This window comes from Chiroxiphia lanceolata, chromosome 2 (genome assembly GCF_009829145.1).
Source record: "Chiroxiphia lanceolata isolate bChiLan1 chromosome 2, bChiLan1.pri, whole genome shotgun sequence".
NCBI classification, from domain to species: Eukaryota; Metazoa; Chordata; class Aves; order Passeriformes; family Pipridae; genus Chiroxiphia; species Chiroxiphia lanceolata.
This window is the reverse complement of record NC_045638.1, coordinates 40,675,059-40,694,885: the sequence shown is the minus strand read 5'-3', so window position 1 is coordinate 40,694,885 and position 19,827 is coordinate 40,675,059. Positions and strand designations below refer to the sequence as shown.

Genomic DNA, 19,827 nt, shown 5'->3' with positions numbered 1-19,827 from the left:
GTTCCACAGAGTTACTTAATTTTAAAGAATGTTATTAAGAATATTTAACATGTTCAGAATAAAGGCTGGCACCTTAAGTGTAATATGGCAGCGTCTGGACAGACTGTAGGAACACAGATCACTGAAGTAATTTAGTAACTTGAATCGCAAGTGCACTGTTTACCTGTCCATATTATCTGCAGCTGTTTTTATAAGTGATATTTTTAGTCCCCCAAAAAATATGTGGTCATGATTTTGTCAGTTTAATGCTTTTTTTTTAAGAACTTGAATGAAGAAAAACACAGCACCACAGTTAGTAAGTGTAGTGAGTCATTCGGAATAAAATAGCATGTTATTTCTGCAAATTTAATCCCACAGAACTTCCATTGACAACAGCAAGTACTTTTTGCAGAAGCAGCATTTACCTTTCTGACCCTCTGTTCTTGCATTTTAGAACTATTTTTTTCTCTACTTTGTGTATATATTTACTAATGTTAAATATTTTATTTTAATCTGCATCTACTAGTCATCCTTTTAGACTTTAGGTGTTTCTCTTATGAGAAGTACTTGCCCCTGATTTTTTTTTTCTCTACCAGTAATTTTTACATCTCTGAGTTTATTTTTTTCAAGGATATTGTTTCTACATGTCATGTTTTTTTTCTGTGCAAAAGCAATCTGATCACTTCGTATGATGTAGAATGTTCCCATCTGGTTTGCTGTGTTTCTGTTTCACTGCAAATATTGACATTTACCATGGTCTTCAAAATGAGGATACAATGGTCGTAGAGCCTGCTACCACAGGACACCTTTGTGATGGATGTGGTATCTGTATAGAGTGTTCAAACTCTAGAAATCAGTCTTTCAGATTTTAGAGTTTTCTGTTTGGTTAAAAAATTTTATTTTCAACCTACATGACTGAAATTAACTTCCTAAACATGACGTGGGTATAAACTTAGTTTAGAGTCAGCATGTATTTGTGTCTGTGGCCCTTCTTTGCAGACAGACATCTCAAGTTTCTAGTAGAAGTTCATCATGGCACTGAAAGGGATGTTCCTGATTTTCTCAGAGTATAAAGAACAAAGGACTGGGATGAAGATCTCTGCAAAAGGAGAGGAAGTAGAGGAGAGAGGATTGAAAGAGATTAGGGGAAAAGGAAAGAGAAAAAGAGAGAAGTGAAGGAAAAGAGAGAACTGAAGTAGTCCTTCAGGGTATTCCACTTGTAGATGTTGAATCTGATATATGCTACCAAATAACTAATTAACAGAACTAAAGGAGTTAAGAACCAGTCCTTTTAGTTACAGTACATGGATGGATGTTTGTACCTGTCTAGTGAAATACAGGAACAGAAGTTCCTCCAGTGATTATGAGCTTCAGGAACAAGGCTGGATTATTCACAGAATAATAGAGTAGCTTAGGTTTTACAGGACCTCTGGCAGTCATCTGGTTCAACTCTGGGTTCAAAACATGTCCAACAAGAACAGGTTATTTTGGGCTGTCTGTTCAGGCTGTATCTCTGAGGATGGAGATTCTAGCTCCAGGCAGCCTGGTACAGTACCAGACTGTCACTGTCCCCATGTGGACTTGCTCCAGTATATTAATATCTTTCTTGAAGCATGGAGCCCAAAAGTGGACACAGTGATTCGGGTTCAGGCTCAGAGGTGCTGAGCAATCACTTCTCTTGGCCTGATGATAACACACGGTGCTGCCCTGTATGTGGTTGTCCTTTCCTGCAAGGGTAAGCTGCTGATTAACATTCAAAGGATTCTCCAACTCCTTGTCTGCAAATCTGTTTTCTAACCAGTCTATGCCGTTACATGAGGTTGTTCCAGCCCAGGTGGAACACTCTGCAGTTGCTTCTGTTGAACTCCCTAAGGTTCCTGTCATCCCATTTCTCCAGCTCACCAAAGAATATCTGAATGCTGTCCTGCTCACCAAAGTATTGACTGCTCCCTCCAATTTGCTGACATTCACTAGCTTGCTGAGAGTGCCCTCTGTCACATCATCCATGTTGTTTAATAAAGACTATGGATTGTGTTCATCCCAGTATGGACCCCTGATGGAAGCTCCTAGTAACTGGCTCCCACTTCAAGTTTGTGCTGCTGGTCAGAACCCTTTGAGTCCAGCAGTGCAGACAGATTCCCTTGAATCTGCTTATACACTGCATATCTCCCCAGTTTTATTTCAAGGGCACAAGAGGAGACCAAGTCAAAGGCCACCCTAAAGTCAGAGTGTGCATTTACCATCTTCCCCTTCCTTGTCCACAGCACCAGAGTCACCTGTGGTAAATCCATATGGGATATTAGCAGCCTCCTCGTTCATCATGTGGCTGGCAACAGCTTCTAGGAGATTTGCTCTGTAACTTTTCTAGGGACAGAGGTAAGACTTGTAGCTACCTAAATCCTCTTCTTGCCCTCCTTGAAGATGGGTGTGGCATATCCTTTTTTCCAGCCATCAGGAACCTGCCCTGATCACCATGATATTTCAGTGACATAGCATTGGCCACCTCCCTCAGAACCCTGAGGTACGTCTTATCTGGACGTTTTGCCTCCTATATGACCAGCTGGGCTCAAGAGCCTCCAAAATGTTTTCCTTTATAGCGGCTGTTGCTCCAGTCCCATAGGAGGCTCAGGGAACTGCAAGGCTTGAAGCCAAAACTAACCAGTGAAACCTGATGCAAAAAAGACATGGAGTGCATTGGCTTTTTTCATGTCCTGTGTCAATGGGTCCTTTTTTTCACCAGACAGTGAACCCATGTTTTCTGTAACCATCCTTTTGTTGTCCCCTTACTTTGTCAGCCATATTCCAGTATTTGTATGTGGATAGCATCTCTGACAGACCCGTTGTGGATAAACAGCATCCCCATATAGATATTGTAAAACAAGGCATACATAATACATTGAAAATTCTGAAGGCAGGAGAAAATATTAATGGAAATTTTCAAAGTACAGAATTATATAAAAAAGTTGAGGGCAAAAGTTTAAAATTAATTGGAATAAATTTTCACACAGTGGATTCATCTGTACAAATGAGTTTCACACAGTATTTTAAAGGGCACTAGTTTTGACATTTTTAAAAAAGATACCTGAATGGATATTTGTGTAACAAATATTTATATTAGATGTAAAGTCTGTCTAAAAAACAAACACATATGTCTTTAGGGGCATACCTTTGTGGTGCCTACAAACTTAGTATTTTAGGAGGAAAGGTCCATCACTAGGTTTCCTCTAGATTCTTGGGTACTGAGCAGTATCAGACACTGGACTTTGAATTACACGGATCACTACCCTGGACTGGGGTGTTGCTTATTGTGGACTGTGTTGGCATTAATGGTGAATATTAACATTTAAGGAACCTGTCAACATGCTCTAATCTCTTTTTAAAATGAACTCACAGGCTCGGGAAATTCCTGTTTGTACTTTCCCATCTTATGATTGAGTGCACTCTTGCATGTGAAGTCTCTGTATCTGAGTCACTGTTTATCACAGGAGCAATTAAACCTGAAAAGTGCGCCACAGTTTTGGTGTTCTCTCAAGTCATTTGGTCAGAGTAGAAAGAAATAATTTAAAATTACTTTTGTAAGAGGAGAAAAAAATATTTTTTCTTCATTTTTCTTTTATCGTCACTTGTAAAACCTGATTTATTCAGTTAATGTTGTCTGCAATGGAATAACTTCTGATGAAGAATTATTTTTGCATGTGGCTCTCTCATAGCCTTTCAGCTCCTACATTTATTTCAAGAATGTGTTGTATGGGTTTGTAGAGGTGTGTTTTGTTTATATAAGAAGGATTATGTGCAAAATTGAACATTTTTCAGTAGTTCCTGAGTTAGCTTTCTGTGTACGTTCAAGCGCATCTGACTGAGTGTCAAATGGATGGTACTAAAAATGCACGTATAATTGAACTGTATTTAAGTCTTCAGAAGCTTTTCAGTAAGCCGAACTTCAAATATAACAAACAAAATTACAGCGAAATTATTTTAAGCCACAGCCCATTAAAGAAGTAAAAATAATATTTGAGGGAGGGGTTTTTTTTCCTTATCTGTAGGTGTTGCATTTGACAGTTATTCGGGAAATGTAAGTTTTAATATTCAATCTGTCATTTCACATATATTCCTCCTATCAGTATTTCCTCTGGAAGGGAAATGTATTTTTGAGTGAACACTTCTAATTATTTAGGTCCTGGTTTGTGCCGTTTGCAGAATTCCCACTGGGTACAAAAAGATCCCTTTCATGTAAAGACCCACAGAAACTGCAATTCCTGAAAGTTTTGATAAGCACTGAAAAATTACCCCATAAAGCATCCCACACCTGTGAGACACAGGACAGCACAGAGCTATGGCTGAGAATTCAGCTGGGGCAGATGTGCACTTTGCTGATGGCCTCCCCTACCTGCTGCCTGCATCTGGCTGCCTGAAGATCCCACCATCACAGCTCCGCCAGTGGAGCAAGTTGTGTCTGCCTTAAGTGAGCTTTGTACCTTCCCCTTCTCCATCCCAGGAAGTCTTTTTCTCTTAGAATCTCCCATATTCATGCCTTTGGGTGTTTTATGGTGAGGAACATGGGTTTTGTATCTGGGTGTCTGAATGAAGTGCACTAGTTAGTATTCACAGGATCAGTCTAGGCATCTGGTCATTGCAAAAAGTGCTTGAAGTCTGAAAGTATATGAAACTCCTTCCAATGATGGTTTAGAAACTTAATAAACCTCTTTGTGTTGTGATTAAGATGAGGACCCTAAAGGAAGTTTTATTTGTTGGGCCATGTAAGTCACTGGCAAAGGGAAGTTGAATCAATCTGTCGATATTCCCATCTGGGACACTACAGTCTATTGGCAATCCTGTAACACCTTAAGCCTGGGTAAATAACAGGATCTTAGGTTAATAGGTGAAGTGGTTTCCTTAACCTTTTGGGAAAGGTATAGTCCTTACCATTTGCCCATTTGAATCACAGAGATTTTATTCTGATGCAGGTTACCGCTGTTCTTATTGTGTGCTGTGTTTTATAGCAACAGTCTGCTGTTAGACTAAATATGTTGCCTTCTCTTCTGCCTCCAATCCTAAACATTTTGAAATAAAATACTTGTGTTCTTATTTGCTAATGCATTCCTTGAATGCCACAAGGTATCTAATTGCTGATTCCCAAGGAAGACCTTTGTTTGCAAGGTGGTGTTACATTTTGATTGTTGTGTACTTAAGAATTAACTGCTTTTGATTGTTTGACACTACTGTTGCTGGTATCATTCTTAAAACTATCTGTATCTTTCTTTTTGCAGCTTGAGTCCTGTGTTTGCACTGTTTGTTCCATTTTATTCCTCCATTCCAAGAGTACAGGTGACACAAGTATTAGGCCACTTTTCTATCACAAACAAGTCTCTGGTCTACATACTCGGTTTACAGGTATGGTGTGTACTTGCTTGTTCATCTTTTAATGAATTACTTTTGTAGTAGTTAGTATTTCTGTATGTTTGTCTATGAATTTTGATGCTTCGGCATGTATGATTTGACATATATTTAGTTACTAACTATCCCATCATCTAAAATACAGAAAAGCATGTTACTGGTGTCCTGAGGTGGTGGGCAAGTGATCTGTCCTTACATTGTCTTACATGGGAAAATACAATAGGCAATTCTTCAATTTTTTTTTTTTTTTGGTCAGCAAAATGAACTAGGAGAAAAGAGATTAAAACAGAACCTGATGTAAGGCATATGTATCTTTCACCTTTTTTGTTTGCTTGTGTTCTTGATTTTGATTGTTTTTCCCTTGTTTATTAGAGCTCAAACAAAGCTGTAGAACACAATATTTTTCTATGGTGAGACTATTAGTAAATAATCAAGGATTTGGCTGAATTTCACTTTATTTGCATATCATGCATTACCATGGGGCAGGTAATTTAAAGTAGTGTACCATAGAGCACAGCAATATCATATAGTACTCTGTGAAATATGAGTGGAAAAATATAGATACTTAGTATAGAAAGGCAGTAGTTGTTCAAAAACCAATAAAAAAATCCCCAGCAGCCTAGAAATGAATGTACACTTGTGGCACAACCTGAATTATGAAACAGGAGATGTGCAAACTTATGAGAAATTAGACTCGTTTTTATGTATTCTGGGGACTCAAAAGTAGCTCTGGCACTATGAATGGAAAGCACCATAGTTATGTGAAGTATGATAGAGAGTATTTTAGAATGAATGGTCAGCTTCAGAATACTGACTTGTGTTCCATATGAATGTTTCATTCATCCTCTTTGCTGCTGTTACTAATCCCTGTATCTTTGCGGGATCTTTCCCTGCTGCTCACAGAACAGTCGCTGCCATCACAGGGAGGCTGAAGGAAGTCTCATTTGCCTTCTCCTCATTTGTAAACTCTGCCCTTATCTCTCTTTCTGTAGTCAGAAGTCTAGAGGGAAGGTATTCTCTTGATTCAGTCAGCATCATGCAGAACTATTTTAGTAACCAGTATCAGTCTAATTCTCAGCCCATTTTTCCAGTTGATAGTAGAAATAATACGCTGCCCTGTTGGCTTATCAGGATTTTTTTTTAAAATTCACTCCAGTTTATTTCTGTGATTTCATGTCAGCAAGTATGTGACTGGGTGAGAACTTTATTTTTTTTATTTTGATGCTCATGCTTAGTCTCTCTGTGTCTGCATGTCTGAGAGCTTCACTCGCAGTGCCTGCCCTGCTTGGAACTCTTCTCCTGTTGCTGCTGAGTCATTTCCGTTGCTTCAGTCTGTCTTTTAGACTTGTTTTTCTGTGCAGCCTATAACTGACATCCTGTTATACTTAGTAAGCTATATGAAAATAAAATGTATTGTCCTGTAGAAGGAGAACAATTGTTGGATCCTGTGTTTTTTCCCCTTTGCTACGTTTGGAATACATCTTTTTTTAATGTTAAACTGAATTTTAACAGAGGTAAATGTCTGACGTCTCCCATTACCATGATGAGTGCATAGCCTATATACAATATTGCAACTTAGTAGTTCTGATAGCAACAGCTTTGTAGAATAAAAATTTTAATCCCAACTCTTGTCTTCTAGCTCTTAACCTCTGGTTCCTACATCTGGATTTTAGCCTTAAGTGGATTGGTAAGTCTTACTGTTTTAAAAATCATGTCTTGCTTAAAACTGTCTGTTATGTATGGAGTCAGCACAGTATATTAGGACTCAAAAAGAACAGAAACTACTAAGTAACATTTTGTATTGGTAAGTAGAAAGTTTTCATCTTTAACTTTCAAAGGTGCAGAGCACTGACTAGCTGGTGATAAACTGCTCTCTGACTGTCTCAAATTAATTTAACTGCCCTGGATATAGCTTTAGACCCACAACTATAAATGAGACTATTGAGGAAATGGTAAAAATTTTTTTTTTAATTTATTTATTTTTTTTTTTAGTTTTCAGCAAGCCTTATTCCAAAAAACAGCTTTAAATAACTTTACTGTGAGGATTTTTCATGCTTTGCTGTTCTCCTAGGATATCTGTAGTACAGCTGTTTCTCACTATGACAACAGCAGTAAGGGTGCAAAATCACTTTCTTCACACCAGTCAAGGAGGTGTGATCTGTGTTTTTCCTTTCTGATTCTGTTCTTAGTACTAAGGCACTTAGTGCTAAAACAGATTGTACTAAATTTTCCAGATTGTTAGATACTGATAAACTTGTTTTAAAATTACACAAACTTAGAAATTAGGAGCTCAGACTCTGATTTCTTGACCCAAAAGACTATAACCTTTTCAAACAGTGAGAGTTAGTAACTTCAAAAGAAGCTCATTATTAAGTTGATGGGGAATCTTAAGAACTCAAGTTGGGCCTTGCTGTTTAGAACCTACTAATTTGAATTTGCAGTGAGCTCAGAGTGAAATGCCTGTGGACACTTTGGACACTTCACATATTGTTGCTGCAACTCAGTAGTTTGATCCCTTACCATTTGCACTGACTGTTGCAAAATATGCTGTGAGTTTGCAGGATAACTAACAAGAGTGACAGAGCAGTAAACAGTGAAGTCTGTTCAGTTATTTGATCTGACAATAAATATTGATGAAAGCAGTGCAAGTAACAAACCAGAAATCTCTCCTGGAAATCAGCCCAAGCCTCTGTGCCCACCTAAGGATCTGTGACTTCCTCTAAACACACTACCCTTCCTGTTACTCTTCTGGCTCTTTTAATAGCCCTTCCTTTTGAACAGGTGTTCATTAGAGAGGGAAGGAAAGGAAAGAAATGGAAAGGCATTTTAATTCCCTGTTTCCTGGTAACAGAAGCTGTATGTATATTGGTTATACAGACTTATAAAGAACAGCTCAAATATTTTTTTCATAATAGATTATGCAGTTCTTGTTTTAATTCCCTTTTAATATAAAGTTTTGTTCAGCCGTATAATGCAACTTTCTTAGTATTCTTTTTTATTAATTAGTTTTTTTTTTTTTAATTGCAGGTTGACAGTATGTTTACTTAGGTAAAAATCCATAGGATTAAATTACTTTCTCTATGTCAAAGGAAGGCTAAAAATATAATTTGAAGTTTTCATATTGCTTCAGTCAGCATGAATTAAGTCATCATCAATGATGATGTGTTTTCAGTCTCGATTTTTTCCACAGCATGTGGAGAATTGGACTCTATCACTTTGTAATAAGTGCTACAATTTGGAAAGAAGTTCATGTCCTGAATTTTAGCCATTTTTTTGCACAACATATATACCACACGCCTGTGAATTAAAAGTCTTTTTCTCCTCTGTTAGAAATTAAAATTTGGCATCTTTTGAGAAAATTTGATAAATAAATAAACTTCACAGTATAATAAGTAGTCTGAAGAAGGGTATGAAACACTGTGAAGGTGGCTTTTAGCACTACAAGTGTAGTTACTTGATAGTATACATATATGTACAATTACAGAAATAAATAGATTGTCAAATCAATGTTAAGTCATTCCAACAACCTGTATTTTATAATTCTTATTACTCTTGACATTTTTCTAAATTACTGTATCTTTGTGGATTCAAATTTTCATGTATTTGTACAAAAAGGCTGAGTAAGTGTACGGACACCAAGTCAGATAGGTGAGATGTTTAGTCACTAGTTCATTGCCTGTTAGACACTTCACTGTATTTTTAGTGCTAAAGATCACTTACACACTCTTATGAGTGTATTATGATGCTATCTTGTAATTTAGCTTTTGTTGCACTTCTGCTTATGTGGAAAATTAAAATGGACAGTGCCAACACAATTTCTGAATTGTTGTCAGTTTCCACTTTCTCTTCACTGTGTGGTTTAGGTTTACTTAAATTCTCACAACTTATATTTAACACATAATGAACACTCTTAGACTACATGGGATCTGACTTACCAGGTGTGAGATGTGGCACTGGAGACTCTTTCTTTGTTCATCCATACTACTGCTGTTAAGACTTTCCTGTGAATTCCAGGCAGGGTATAGAGCAATTGGGAATTGTACTGCCTTAAGTTCTTGTCTTCAGTGGCTTTAAGTGATGCCATCATTACAGAAATGTGTTTGCATGTGTGTATGAGTCTATGTCTGCAGGTAGGCATTGATGTAATATGCCTGGTGATAGGGAATTTTAGACAATTTGTAGTTCGACTACAAATTTGTAGTGGATTGTTCTCAGTTGTGGAGATTGCGGCCCATATTGTGTTACTGCAATACAAAAGGTCTACTTTGTCTGTCTTTGTGATGAGGTATATCTTCCTAGATCTCTAGTTTTGAATCAACATAGGAATCCATTCTTAAAGGCAGCTTCTTTACTCTCCATGTGAAACTGGACTACCTCTCAGTTGTTTTTTTGTATGTCACTCACTAGTATGTTGTGTAAAACATGCTGTTTAAATACAGGATGCTAATTTGTAAGAAAGAGAGTTTAAGAAACAGACGTATCATAAATCTGATGTAATCAGTAATCTATAATGTTCTTATAGTTTATGAGACTAATTTAATTTCTTGTGATTTGTTTTGCCAGAAATGTACCATACTTGGTACACACAGTCCAGATTTGTTTCTTCCAGTAGGATTTTTTTATGCCATAAAATTAGGAAACTTCGTATTAGGGATGCAAGAAATCCTTTCAACAGTTGTTTACAGAAGTGCTTCCATGGAATGCATATCACTCAGTTTAGTGGAGGCCCAAACCAGCTGTGCTGCTATTTTTTTTTTCTTTAAAAGATTCAAAACACCTTAGAAAATAATATCTGTGTCTCATTGGATATATACATTTTCTTTCCCTTTCTTTTTTAACCCTTTAAAATCTTTTGGGTTCCCAGTTTACATCTGTCCTTGCTATACTTTTGTAGGATTGAAATTTAAGAGGTATGTCAAGGCTCACTGAGTCATAGCTGGAGCACGTCTACTTCAAGAAGTAAGCTCAGGTTAGTGGCCAGCAGAAGACATATGTCCTGCTGGGAAATGCAGTTCTCTCCACTTATTACAATAATGTTGTTATCAGACAGATCACATGCCACAGATCTTGCTAACCATGTAGCTCGGGCTATATTTCATAAGGAAGAGATATATTTCAGGCCCTTTCTGTGACTTTAGTCTTGTAGCCTCTTTCTTCTTGTCTAGTGTCAGTTTTTTATTTGTTTGCAAGATGACCTGCATTGCCTAAAGCTCAAAATTTGAAACACACCAAATCTCCTGTGAGCTGCCTTGAATTTGTGTAGAGTTCAGTTCAAACCTTAGGAAACTGAAATTGAAAAGTTTCTAAAACCCTGTTGACCTTGGCGATTTCCCTAAGCCAAATGCAACACTCTTCTGCGTTGTTTCTATGCTACACTGTGATTTACTTTTCTCAGGTGGTATGAAAAGTTGTGCTTTATGTGTTTAGATATTGAAAAATATAGAGAATCTGCAATTTAGAGCATGTACTTTAATGGCTTAAGGTTAAGATAGAAAGTTCAGTGTTGAGTGCATGGTTTTAATTTCAGTTCCAGTTTTTTAGCGTATTAGTTATTATTCATAATTTTGAAGTTGCTAACTTAGTTTTACATAAACTACAGATATCTGCTGTTAAACATTCACAAGTGTGCTTTGGATTGTACTTTTGAGTTCTGTTTGTTAAGAACTGTCTCCATCCAGATCTTTATCCAGCTGAGGTATTTTTGTATAGTGAATTCCTATTCTTTAGGATGGGCATTTGTAGGATAAAATGTGATTCAGCTGGGGAGCAAAATAATTAAACCAGACTTTAATTTTTTTTTAGTTCTTGTCTTAAAAATAACATTTTGTAGCTAATACTGGATCAGACCTAAGAATCATTGATTTTCTCGTTGTTGTTTTTCCTCTTCCACATCTTTCTTAAGTGATTTTGAACAATTCATACTGAATTCTTTGTTGTTTTAAAGATGTTTTGGCGGGAATGCAGAAACATTTGCATTACCCCACATATATTTACAGTATTTGCACGTAAAATATCATCCCTTTTACATACTTAAACTTAGTATTAAATATGTACTTTCTCAAAGAGAATCTTTGGTCAGACTGTTAATGTATGCAGTTACTTCCACATTCACATCCTGCCATGCATCCTCCTTCATCCTTCAGTTAGTCTGGACATCCTTCAGTCATTCGCATTTAGTCTTATGTAGGTCTTTAGTCTTCCTTGAACTCTTCGTAACTGTGTGATTATAAGTGGTGATTCAGGTTAATGTTAGTTAAATGTTACATCTGGTTAATTTCGGAATATTTGATGTTGGTGTTACAGTATTTATACCAGAAGTATTGCTATTATCAGTGAGACTACTCATTTATTAAAAAGTTTGCCTGTACTTAAGTACTTTCCTAAATAAAAACATTATTTTGTGTGTAACTGATGTGATTCCCCTTTGCTGATAGAACTACCCACCAAAGACCAAGTACTCAGACAGTTCATAGAATCACTGAGGGTAACATCTGGTCCAACCTCTCTGCTCAGGCAGGGTCACCCTGAGTGGCTTATCCTAGGACCACGTTCAGATGACTTTTGAGTAACTCCAAGGATGGCGACTACCACCTCCCTGGGCAACTTGTACTAGTTTTCGATCATCCTCTCAGTGCAAAAGTGTTTCCCAATGTTCAGAGGGAACCTCCCACGTTTCAGTTTGTGCCATCGCCTGCGATCCCGTCACTGGGCACCACTGAGCAGAGCCTGGATCCATCCTCTTCATTGTTTCCTTACAGGCATTTATATACTTTGATAAAATCCGCCTTAGCCTTCTCCTCTCCAGACCAACCAGTCCCCCTTCTCTCAGCCTGTCCTCACGTAAAAGATGCTCCAGTCTCTTGATCATCTTTGTGGCCCTGCACTGGATTTGCTGCAGCAAGTCCATGTCTCTTACGCTAGGGAGCGCAGAACTGAACACAGTGCTCCAGCTGCAACATCAGCAATGCATAACTTGTGAAGTACATAACCTGAAATGAGAAATGGAGAAACAATGGAATAGCAAAGATTAGAAAATGAAAAAGAAACATTGTCTGTCTGCCTACTAATTTCAGGACAGGTGCAGATATCCATATGTACACTAGCAGATATGCTGAATCCTACCCAAAACTAAGGGGATATATCTGCAGGTGGACAGTGCTCAGTATTCAACTGAGTGACTGTGGGTGACTTAGTTTGAGATAAGTGTCTCTATGTTCTACTGACTGTATTGATTTAATCTTCTTTGCGGTGTGTGTTTAGACACCTTGCTCATGTCAAATTGGCCATATATAAACACATGACAGCTGATTAAGCTGCTAGTGCTTATTCCTGTGTCAGCTAAAGCATCTGAGAAAAAAATGTAGTTGACTTACCAAGTATACAGGGGATGTTAGAATGAAAGTGAGGTTGTAACGGGAGGAGGGAGATGCAGATATTTCCAATTCTGAAAGAACGAGAAAATAGCAAGAAAAGATAGGAGAAGGTAATAATATGTCATAAGATACTTTCTCTTTTATATCCACGACTTCTAAGATCCTGTAGAAAAATGGATATTAGTTAGTAGTTTGTATTTCACTTCTAATCTTCTCAGATCTGAGGAAGAGTTTCTTTGTCCAAAATCTGGTCTGCTTGATCAACTGTACCAACCAGTTCATTAATAGTCAGATTGCTTGTATCAAGATTTACTTTTTTTTGGCAGCAGTGTTACCAGAGAGGGAATCTGTGACAGTAATTCAGCTGTGTGTACTTTGGAGACATCTGCCTTAGGATAAGTCACATATTAAGAGTGCCCATTTCTCTCTGTTGACTGTGAAACCAACTTAAAATAACCAGCTCATAAGTAGGCTTTTAAATTACAAATGTCTACATTGGGGCAGATTAATCAAATCATGATCTTTTATGTAAAGAGATTTATTTAACAATATGATGATGATAACCTGCAGAATGCTAGCAGAGACCCAAGGGAACCTATCCTTAGGTCACAAGTGCAAGTTAAGAATAGCTGTATGTGCTGAAATGGCAGTACAGTCATACTTGCGTATACACAGTGTTTGAGTGCTGATTGTGATTGCACCTGACCAAGAAAGGGAGCATTGATGAACTCTGAAGAAAAAAGTTTCAAGGTACCTGGGAAATTCATGAGCCCAGTCAACTGGGAATGAAAATGAAGACAATTACTTTAGAACCATTATAATCTTAGTTTTCTCTCAAGCTAATTATTGCAAAAGGCTGTTTATAGTATTTGTAACTATTTCTGCAAAGGAAACCCAAACAAAATAATCTGTTGTGTTACATCTGTAACACAACTTAAAAATATCCGTGTAGTCATTTTATTTGTTGGGTGGTTTTCACATGATCCCTCTTAGTTTGATATATGTGTTTCTCTAATCAAGGTAATACAGAATCTTGACTCAAGCTCCAGCCCCATGCTTTGATTCTAGTTGTATAGAATTTGAAACATACCCAGGATTAAGCAGATAAAATAGGTATAAAAATGTCACTTCACCTTAAGAAAATTACTATTTGCTTTCAATTTGTTGAAATCTGAAAATAGCCAAGTCTCGAATACATATGAATATATTTAAATTTTTCAGAACAAAGTAATTGGGTATTTGTTGTCAAGCTTTAACTATTAGACAAAATAATTTTCAACATAATTTTCTACACCAGTCTGCCTACTTTTTCTTCTGTTTTATTTCCTTTTTTAGTGTTAATCAAGTACAGTGATTTTAAATGTCTCAGCTAGTAGTGGAGCATATGTGTCTTTGCCGTGTAAAATACTAGAGAGCTTCCATGTTTGATTTACCTAATGTAACAGTGAAACTACAGCTACTTCCACTTTTCTAAAAAGTGTACAACTTTGGAAGGATTTGAGGGAAGGGGAGGAGAAGTTGGGCTTTATACAGGGGCGGGAGGAGGTTAAGAAACTTAGTGTGAAGGACCAGTGCTAAGCCATGGTGTTAAGAAACTGAAAAAATAAAAGCACACTTTTTTCTGCACCGTGCCACAGTTTCCAGCATACTCTCATTTCCTCCACTTGCATTGTGTTGTGTATGTTATGGCAGATGAGTTTGTAGGTTATGATAGTGTGAATAACAGAAAACAACTAAGATGCATCTTATGATGCCAGCCAAAAATTCTCCATTCTAACAGTGTGAACATAATCATAATGTCCTTCTCTGGTGACTTTTTAGAGGCTAAAATACAGTAGAAGCTCCTCTGTTTGGGAAAAGTAGTCCTTCAATCTGATGTAAAGTGCTGAAGTTGGGATATGAGGTCATCTTCATTGAATAAATAATGTTGGTTTGCTTTTTTAAGTACTAGAAATTAACTCAATATCAATAACAAGAATGGTGTAAGAAGTTGTTTTATACTTTAAAAGCTTGTGGTTTTTTAAATGATATCTATGAAGTTCTGCATATGAACCAGCTAAAGCAGAAGTTCTTTGGAAATACTTGACATTAAGATGAGAGTATGACACCAAACCAGACTGAATCACAAGACCTATTTTAACTGCAAATGTCTCCATTCTGGGTTTATTGGAAATATGCAAATAGGTATCTCTTCCTCACTAGGCAAAACTACTTGAAAATTTGTTAAAACTGAGTAGAGAATTTTAAAGTTTCTTATACTTCCATCTAATAGCTTTATATTTGGAGTAGTAAATCAAGGAAGGGAGGGAGAGAAGGACGTTCTGAGAGATGTGGAGATGACAAGGTGGATTGCCAGTGCTCTCCTTCCAAATGTTTATACTTGTGAAGAATTGCAGTCTCACATGATTGCCCCCAACAGGTGCACAGTAAGTTTCTTGGCAACTACATGTAGAAGATACACTTCTCTTCTGCTAGTCCCACATACTTTTGTCTTGTTCCTTGACCAAGTGCTTTTTACTTTAGACTTTATTGTGAACTTTATATTGTCAGACTTCTACCCTTCCTGCTCTGTGACCACTGAAGTCCATGTTTGGGTTATGCAATGAGCTTCTGTCTAAGAGACAGGACAAGGAGGGGTCAAGACACTAGTCTGCTGTTGAGGAGCAGTAAGGAGAGAGAAGACAGCCCAGTGCAACTGGTGCATTGGCTGTAAACCAGACATTCTACTCCAGTGACCTCAGTAAATCTATGAAGGCAGGTAGGAGCTATTGTGTATATGAGTCTCACGTGCGATACTAAGTGCCATTCTCCATTTTAGCAGTGCCCATAAACTTTTAACCTTATAAAGCCTTTTTTTCTGATTAAGTGCTCTGGAATGAGCTGCTCTCCACAGCTACCTAAAAGGAGGTTGTAATGAGGTGGGGGTCAATCTCTTTTCCCAGATAGGACAAGTGGAAGCGTCCTTAAGTTATGCCACAGGAGGTTTAGATTTAATATTAGGAAAAAGTTATTCACCAAAAGGTTTGCCAAGCACTGGAGCAGGCTGTCCAGGACAGAAAGAGATTGAGTCACCATCCTGGTGTTTAAAAGTGATGTAGATGAAGCACTTAAGGACATGGTTTAGCAGTGGACTTGGCAGTGCTGGGCTAATGATCAGGCTTGATGATCCTAAAGGCCTTTTCTAACCTGGATGATTCTGTGACTATCCATCTCTACTCAGAAAAATGCGAGGACACTTTTACTGATGCAGCTAATTGGTGCTTGCAGTACACCTTCCCTTCTGAGGCAAACAAGTTCCAAAGTACTGACACTAAAGACGTGCCGCTGCTATCTCTTTGCTGTATTTTCTATCTTGAGTTGCTAGAGTGATTGTGTTTGTGGTTAATATGTTCAGACACGTGTCAAGATTTGTCATACATTCAGGGAGATGTAGATTTTCCTATCACCACTTGCTTTGTTTTTTTCTTGTGACTTTTTGAACTCGTTCAAGATTTAGGTTGCCTTGAAAACTTTAGACCTTAACAAAGGATTGTAGATGATAAAAGCAGAGATCAGAATTTGGGAGGGACATTTGAAAGAAGTGAGGGAATGCTGATGTGATGTTAGACAAAGCATTCTGAGTGGCAGTTCTTTCCCTGCCTAGTTACACCTGTACAATCAGGAATGCAGAATCTCTGGAACCAAAAATGGGGCCTGGCTCCATAGCCTAACAAGACTACCTACAACTAATGAGGTAGAAGGAAGGAAGATAATTTGTAGGTCCTGGTGCTGCTTGTGCATTTTGCGTCTAAGAAATAATCAGATTAAGTGTATATGTAATATTTGCAACCTGGTTCAGTAATTCTTGCTCCCAAAAAATAACCTTTCTGGTCATTGTACAATCTAGGTTTTCTTGGGTGAGGAGCCTATCTACATGGCCCTCTCAGGACCAGGTGGTTAGCTTCTGAGGGACCTTCTTGCTACACCTCAAGTACTGCGTACCAAAAGCAGATGAATTGCAGAAGTGATATGAATCTTCCTCCTCTTATTCTTTGGTGATTATAGTTCTATCCTAGTTTCCAGTTGATGTGCAAGAGTTTCAGTCATGAGCTTACAGCCATCTGGAACAGTTTCACTAGAGGTGAGGAAAGAATTTCTGAGGTCATGAAGAAGCTTCTGTTCCAGTGTCCTATCATTCCTGGAGTCCAGTTAGGACCTTCCTTTGCCTATATGTTATAGGCAGCCTTCCTTCTGATGTGATTATGGCCTTACTCTTATCCCATCACGTTTATCTCATTTCTCATAACACAAAAAGATTGAAGGGGTTAAGGGTAGTTTAAAACTCTTATTTCTCACTTTAGAATGGCAGCCTGTGTTTGAGGTTTCATTTTATGACTGCTCTCAGGGTTGGATGTAAGTAGAATGAAATAAAAATCAGTATTTCCCAAACCAGAATGTGTTTTTGCTAAAAGTCTCATCATCTCATGGGATGATTAATGATAACCTTGTAAATAATCTGAAAAATATCCTCCCTTCCAAACTTTGTTGCATTTTCCTATGCTGTTTCCCTTTATATATGAAGCAGTGCATTTAGTATGTTTATACAAATGTCTGTCAGTGAGACACAATAAATAGCCTCAAATAAATAAATACTCCAAGTGTGGAGTTTCTACATTGCTTCTAGTATAATTGCATTTTTGGGGTATGTTTACAGATTTTTTGAGGTTCATATCTCTTCCTGTTCATTTCACTCTGCTGTCACAGCATAATTCTTGTGGCATGACAGACAATAACTTGTCACAAATACTGAAATGTGACATAAACTGCTATGGGCTCAAGTGCTAGGGCTTCGTAATGGGATTCAGATTGATGGTGGAGTGATGACTGTAGATCATTTATGGGGCACGTGGATTTCTCTTGCTCCTGCTGAATCTGAAGTAAAATCAAGCCCCAAGGCAAGCACAAAACAGAGAATGGGTATTTTTCTTATAGGAGGAAGAAGGGCCTCACAAAAACTGGCTTTTTCAATATCACAGTTTTTAATTAATTGATTTTTAAACCTGTTGGTTTTTTTCTCCTAGAAGTTAGTAGAGCTTTTTTTTGGAATAAGTCTGTGAATACTCTTAGATTTAACTTCAAATCCACTGATTTGCTTTAATTTTTATTAGAAGGAAAGACTTGGATGCTGGGAACAAAAACCTTAAGGGAGGTTGGTTTTTTTTGAAGGAGTGTTTACAGCGTTTCAGTATCCTCAAAAGCAGCCTTAATCTTCTCAAGTCAGCATGCAGCATACCCTGACCAATTCCTGTACTAGAAGTGAAAGTTTTATTTGAATTTTTGAGCAGTTTGAGAAAGGGTCACTTGGTTTGGGCTTAAATTCTGAAACAAACAAAAGAACACTAAGCAACTTTATGAGTCACAGGCAATGGACTACATGGATTAAAAAAACTAATAGTCTCTAGGGGGAAGTTGGAGGTGAAGAAATCCCCTGTTTGTTCTCTGATTCTTGACTGAGAACTCTGGGTAAATACAGTAAAAAGGGCTTTAAAAAACAGAAAGACCAACTGTTACCTGCAGACAAATACAAAGTAAATTTGGTGTATTTAAGTTTTTTTAGTATTGAGGGTTTTTTTAACATTTCATTTTTGGTTTTAGATTTCTGGGATTTGCTACAATAGCAGTATATTAAAAGTTCATCGAATTCTTTGTGTACCCAGATGGGTAGCAAAGATATTTTCTTGGACTCTTGAACCAGTCTTCTCATCTGCGGAACCAACAAATGAAGTTCGAGTGGGAATGGGAGCAACAGTTGACATCCAGAGGCAGCAGAGAATGGAGTTACTGGATCGTCAAATCATGATGTCTCAGGTTGCCCAAATGAGGCGGCAAAGACAGCAGCAGGTATTGCTATACATTTTTTAAGGGTTATATTGTTATGAGAAAGATACAGTTTTGGTTCATATATCTTGTGTGGTTCCTGTTTCTTAAAAATAATGATTTTTTTTTTTATTTTTCTCCATCAGTCTTTCATATACTGTTGTACTGCTAATAGCCATTTAATGGTTTGTATCGCTTTATGTGTTAAAACTGCTTCACAAGATAGAAGCAGAATGTCAGACAATCCTGTAGGGATATCAGTACTCCTGGCATTCTTTCAGCAGAAATGAGGCTGAAAGGTAGAGTGATTGCCTCTTGGTAGTCTTTAATAAGGGCCACTGCATAAATTTGGGAAGTCAAAATACTTCTGACTCTTCTGAGTATCTGTATTGTTAGCATCCTTTTCAGAGAGGTTGAAAATCGTCAATAGAACTCCTCTGTTTGTAGATGTACAGGTTATTTCTTTCAAGAAAGGGCAGAAATTAAATTCTCTACCTTTCTTACAGAGGTAAACCACAAGGGACTTTCTGTTTGCCATGTTTAATGCTCTTGGTTTATTTCCTTATCAAACACAATAGCAGAGCCTTTTTATTTTCTCTGTTGTAGACAAACCAACAAATGCAGATATTCTCAGACTTTGCATTGTAGGGTATTGAAACAAGATAGAAGGTGTCTCAATTCACTTTTTCCTGTATCTTAGATGTATGTGTTACTAGCAGACAACATGGGCCTTGCATTGCTCTATGTGAATATATATTTACTTGCAGCCTAGCAATTTGAGGTGTTTACTGAGTTTGCTTTGCCTGAAACACAGCTCTGTACTGATACACAAGTTCTTGTTGTGTTCCAGATAGTGTTGTGCAAGTAGGTATAGCCATGGTACCCTTAATGCATTGCCAGAATTAGAGGCATGATGACATAAAGCTTTGGCCAACAACTAGAGTATGAATATTTGTTTCTGGTCTCTGATAATATCATTCTATTTTCCTTGTTTTCCGTTTCAGTATGATGAAGTTGTTCCTCAGGTAGAAAGTTCCTGATCTACTTTTCTCTATTCCCGCAAGAAAATTAATCAGTTTTAGCATAAGATTGGAACTAGAAATTACTCAATTCTTGAATGTTGACCTTGTAATAGGAAATGAATTGGAAGTGTGTGTTGGGCTACAAGCAGCTGGGAAGAGTACAGCCAGGTTTTTTCAGATAGGAGAAAGAAGCCATTTCCATT

General features: G+C 37.5%; 1 protein-coding gene across 1 annotated transcript in view; it reads left to right on the top strand.

The window, feature by feature from the left end:
* The window catches only part of UBAC2 (UBA domain containing 2), a 95,564-nt gene that overhangs the window by 58,955 nt on the left and 16,782 nt on the right, over positions 1 to 19,827 (top strand). The window contains exons 5-7 of the mRNA XM_032679366.1: positions 5,247 to 5,370; positions 7,013 to 7,060; positions 18,381 to 18,626. Of these exons, the coding sequence (XP_032535257.1) occupies positions 5,247 to 5,370; positions 7,013 to 7,060; positions 18,381 to 18,626 (418 nt within the window). The remainder of the gene's footprint in view (positions 1 to 5,246; positions 5,371 to 7,012; positions 7,061 to 18,380; positions 18,627 to 19,827) is intronic.